Source organism: Penaeus japonicus, unplaced genomic scaffold, assembly GCF_977035675.1.
Source record: "Penaeus japonicus unplaced genomic scaffold, GWHDUDI00000001_assembly GWHDUDI00000017, whole genome shotgun sequence".
Classification (NCBI taxonomy): Eukaryota; Metazoa; Arthropoda; class Malacostraca; order Decapoda; family Penaeidae; genus Penaeus; species Penaeus japonicus.
In genome coordinates this window covers 14,430,454-14,435,453 of record NW_028234419.1, presented here as the reverse complement: position 1 = coordinate 14,435,453, position 5,000 = coordinate 14,430,454, and the positions used below count along the sequence as shown (strand labels likewise).

General features: G+C 40.5%; 1 protein-coding gene across 1 annotated transcript in view; it reads right to left on the bottom strand.

Moving 5' to 3' along the window:
- LOC147470007 (acid-sensing ion channel 2-like) overlaps positions 1 to 5,000 on the bottom strand; it is a 13,290-nt gene that overhangs the window by 7,458 nt on the left and 832 nt on the right. The window contains exons 2-6 of the mRNA XM_086545714.1: positions 4,220 to 4,426; positions 2,216 to 2,303; positions 1,052 to 1,244; positions 542 to 741; positions 1 to 87 (exon numbers count right to left, since the gene is read on the bottom strand). The exon at positions 1 to 87 is cut by the window's left edge and continues 71 nt beyond it. Of these exons, the coding sequence (XP_086401840.1) occupies positions 1 to 87; positions 542 to 741; positions 1,052 to 1,244; positions 2,216 to 2,303; positions 4,220 to 4,426 (775 nt within the window). The remainder of the gene's footprint in view (positions 88 to 541; positions 742 to 1,051; positions 1,245 to 2,215; positions 2,304 to 4,219; positions 4,427 to 5,000) is intronic.

Below are 5,000 nucleotides of genomic sequence, written 5' to 3'. Positions count from 1 at the left end.
ACGACGGGTGCGTGTTGTTGCTAGCGAATGACACCTGCAACCCGGTCTTGATGAAGCCGCTCAGGTCAAGTATGCCCGAGACCAGGTCTGTGGTGATTTGATTTTATTGATTACAAGTGTTATTATTGTTATTGGTATTATTAATGGGTTGATGATGTTTTTGTCATTAAGATCCAGTTTTAAGCGAGATTTCGTCCAAAATATTAGGTTTACAATGTTTGTTTGGCGTGCACTTCTAGGATAAAGACATATATATTTTGGCACAGAAAAACAGTGTTTCTTTTTTTTTACAATTTTCATTTTTTTACGAAATTTACGATATGCAAGCAGAATGTAACCCAATGTAACCATGAAGATGTTATCGGCGATAACTACGACTTCAACAGTCCAGTACACTCAATTCTTTGCAGTCCAGATAATGATTATGTTATGATTAATGTTATCATTGTCATTTACTACACCAAAAAGTTAATAAGAAACATCCCATAAGTCAGCTTAACAAAGAAAATGGTCAAACATAAAAGAAAACGAGAATCCTCACCCGGTGTATCGTTCTCGGGGACACGAAAGTAAAGTGTGGTTCCCATGTATTCGCCATCGATGGTCTGCTTATAACTGCCGTCGTTATAGGAGAGAAAACACCTGCCAGCCATAGAGGGCAGTAAGGAAAAATCCGAGCAACATTGGCTCTGATTTAGTCTGTATGGTCCCACTATGCACTGGAGCACCAAGTCTTCGCAGCTGTGGGAATGCAGCGAGGTTAGGATCTTTATGTATAACGTTTTACATCTTATATCTAGGCTTCTATTCATATGTGGTTATTGTTATTACTGTTGGTAATTATGCTTTTACTAGACTGTAACTTTGACATTAATAAGAACATATGTGACTGGTAGCCGAATAAGGGATTAATATATACATGTTTCGATAAAACAGTAATGGGAGAGGCGTATACTTATATGAGTTGGCGTCAATCAACAGTGACAAGCAGCACAAACACGCAATTAATAAATAGATACTTCAGTCAAACAGCAGAATGAGAAGCACGTACTCATACGAGATGGCGTCAATCAGCTGTGAGTAATGAGTCATGTTGTGCTTGCGAAGGAGTGCTTGCACCTCGGACTCTGACGTGGCCAAGAATTTTCTCCCGAGATCCGACGTGAGGAACGACTCCTGGAGGAGGTAAGGCGTCCCCGTCAGCGCCACCAGGTAGTTGCTGAGCTCACTGCTGATGTTCATGGCTGTGGGCCAGAGGACGGAAAAGGTTGTGATCATTTGTGAAATGTATTTTGAGGACATTGAGGACTACGATGTATGGAATTAAATGAAAGCGTAAAGTGAAAGAGAACATGTGAAGAAAGGGGAAGGTGTGACGAAAGATAGAAAGGATAATGACAGAGACAACAACAGAAATAGATTAATTCTATACTCTAATGCAACCACACATAATTCTGTACTTTGTCATTATTCAAACATGATCCCACAAGGCCCACTATATTGTTGATTAACATTATTCATAAACAGACTCAATCATATTCGTTCGCGGAATCATTACGTATGCTGTTTTCTTTCAGCGAATTGGGCCAACATAACGTAATATGCAGATATAAAAATCACTGTTAATAATACGAACTGATCCCATTAGATTCTCTGCAATGCCACGTTGCATTCTGACAGTTTGTGCATTAAAGTTAATCAATTATGTTTGCAAATGAATGGTCTGTCCAGTTCACTTTACAACCCTCGATAAGAGTGATTATAATAATAATTTGTAATCAATTATCTAATGACAGTTTATGGAACACTTTAACGGAGTGAAGTTGGTAGCTTGTTATTTTTCATGATGACATTAGAGCTGAATGACCCTAACATAACTCATTTCAGGCGTATAAATTCTCTCTCTCTCTCTCTCTCTCTCTCTCTCTCTCTCTCTCTCTCTCTATCTCTCTCTCTCATGCTTGATAATTATTGGCAAGGCCTTCCATTAATCAGCGAATTTGCAGAACATTAGCTGTAGAGACTTTTGCGAAAAAAAAATCAAGGCAGACGATTTTCGCCTGTTTTAGGTCATCCATATGCATGCATGCACACGCACACACAGATACACACAAATACATGTACACACGCATAAATATTCACCAAATAATATGCATACATAGGTTGCTCACATTACACTCCCAGATAAAAAAAAAAAAAAAAAGCTTCGTCTTACCTTCCAGTTTCTTCTTCGAGAAAAAAGACCGATTGCATATGAGGACTGAAGGAAGCTCGAGTCCATCCCGTGAAAGCAGTACCGTTGTCTGGAAGTTGAGAGAAAAAGAGAAACTCAAATGCAGGAGCTTCGACGGTACATTATAATGATTACGTTACTCGGTACCTGGCATTGCAAAGACACGACAACAATCATGCAGTGCCACGAGTCCTCCACAGAACTGAACTTCAACTAAATTAGATTAGCTACAGTGCCAGGACCCGAATGCGTCACAAAAATTACGTCGAAACAACCAGTGTCTTAAAAAAAATATTTTTTTTTTTCTAATATCTGTGGACCTAACAAGCTGATTGTGCTTATGTATCACCTTCGAAATATGTATTTGTATTTTTCGGTTGTTGTCTGGTGGTAACATTAGTAGTAGTCTTATCATTACTATTAGTAGTAGTAGTAGTAGCAGTAGTAGTAATAAAAGTAATAGCAGTAGTAGTAGCAGCAGTACTATGAGTAAGAGTGACAATAATAGTAGTAATAGTAATAATGGAAGTGACGGTGGTAGTAGCAGTTATACAGTAGTAGCGGTAGTATTAGTCTTATATATTCTCTCTTTTTCTATGTCTTCAATTTCTATACATAACTTCAAGGAAATTTGCCTCAGATCTGCCAACCCTCCACTATAATTCATAAACAACATCACCAACACATGGTCGTGGTAATGGGAGTCTGGACTCCCTCCTCCTGTTGGAATTCATCCTGGAGATGGCCCTCCTCTCCCCGTTGAGCTACCCCCCCCCTCCCCCCTCGCCGCTGGATGGTTCACTGGGGAGGAATGGCCAAATGGTTCGTAGGTGGAGTGGCACCCTCCTTGGACCTCTCGGCCATGGGGTTCCATCTACCCACGTGTTTACCATATGTTGCATCCCTATGCGTTATAGAGACGGGAGTTCTGGATGTTGTACGATGCTAGGCACGGGGTATACATGTTGGACATGACCAACATGAGTTATTTTATTATACCAAAGCCTTAGACATGCACGCTCTCAGGCTAGCAATAAGCCTCTGATCCATTATGTCAACAAGACGGGCGGCCTGATACCGATTTGGTCAGGTCATTTGGGTGGTTAACCCGATCTTGTCCCCAAATACTTACAAATTTGTAAGAGTGATATACCCTCACATCATCCCTGGAGTAGTTTTGTCCATAGGCCCTAATGCTCAGCTTCTCCTTGTAGGAATCCAAGGTGAACCGCAGACGGTTGCCAAACCCTATACAACCACAGCACACCCTGTAACTTATTCCATGTTCTTGGTGACGAAAAAAGGATCAGGCTGGACAGTCTTGACCAGCAATTTCTTCGTCCATATTGCCAGCGTAGGTCTGGACGCATGGCCAAACTCCGCCAAATTTGTATGTTTTTTGTATTCCAACAAAGAGTCCTGTTGTCGATCCAGGGGTCAGGAAAGGCAGGCATGACCATTGTCCCTAAAGACGGGTCACCTTGAGTTTCTTCCTTGAAACGGTTAATCCCACAGGTAGGAGAAAAGCGAGCATCTCGGCTCCGACTCTCAAGGGCAGGAAAGGCAAGATGGTCCTATCTGGTTTTCCCATTATGGACAATTTGGATGTGTTTATGTCTCGATTTCGGGTCACCGCTGCTTCCCGCTTGCAGAAGGGTAGGTCTAGACAGGCAAATCCTGGTGACTTCGTAGGGAGCCTCAGTTAACTCCCTCGACTCGGGAAATTGAGGCAGCTGCATCCTCACAGTTAATGTTGCTGGGCTCACTTGGTCCGTTAAAACCAAGAGATATCAGCAACACCATCTCGACAACAAACAGCTCAGTTCCGCAACATCGACATCAAGTCATACATACAACACTGACGTTGTCCCATCCAGACACGGCGTAACCAGCCCCCTACCCCTCTCCTCCTCTCCCCTAAAAAAAAAAATAAAAAAAAAAAAAAAATAAAAAACGACACCAGAATACAAAAAGGAAAAACTTTACCTGCGACTGCACTTCTCGCTCCGAAAAGTCAACGAAGAGCAGCGTGGCGACGTAACCAAGGTAGAGACCAAAGCACACGGTCGCCACGAGCCAGAAGATCCCGAGGACATTGTGGCGGTTGTTCCAGGCGTGGCCGATGCCGTGGGCGGTGCTCTCCTGACACAGCAGTTCGCTCAGCTCAAGGAAGGACCGCTCTTGGATGAAGTCCTGGGGGTGGGGGGGTGGGGGGGGTTATTGGGGCTCTTAGCAGAAGTGTTGGATGTTGCTGTTATTGTTGTTGTGTTGTTGTTGATGCTATTAGTATCATTATCATTATTATTATAATTACGATCATTATTATTATCATCATTATTGATATTGTTATTATTGTCATTATTATTATCATTATAATTATCATTCCTATAATTTCCATTATCATCCTCATGATAGTGATAATGATTATTATCGTCAGTATTATAATTGTTATTCTTTTTTAATATAATTTTATTATTATCATTATTACCATCATGATCATTATTAGAAGTAGTACTTGTAGTAGTAATAGCACAAGTAGTATTAGTAGTAGCAGTAGTAGTATTGCTATTATTATTATCATCATCATAATTAATATTTTTATTATTATCATCATTATTAATATTTTTATTATTACTGCTCATAACAATCATTACTCTTATTTCTACTATTACTATTATGGTCGTCTTCTGCCTTATCACTATTAGTATTACTACAACAACTACAACTAGCTGTAGTAATATTAAGCGTCTATCAGTCATAATAGCAA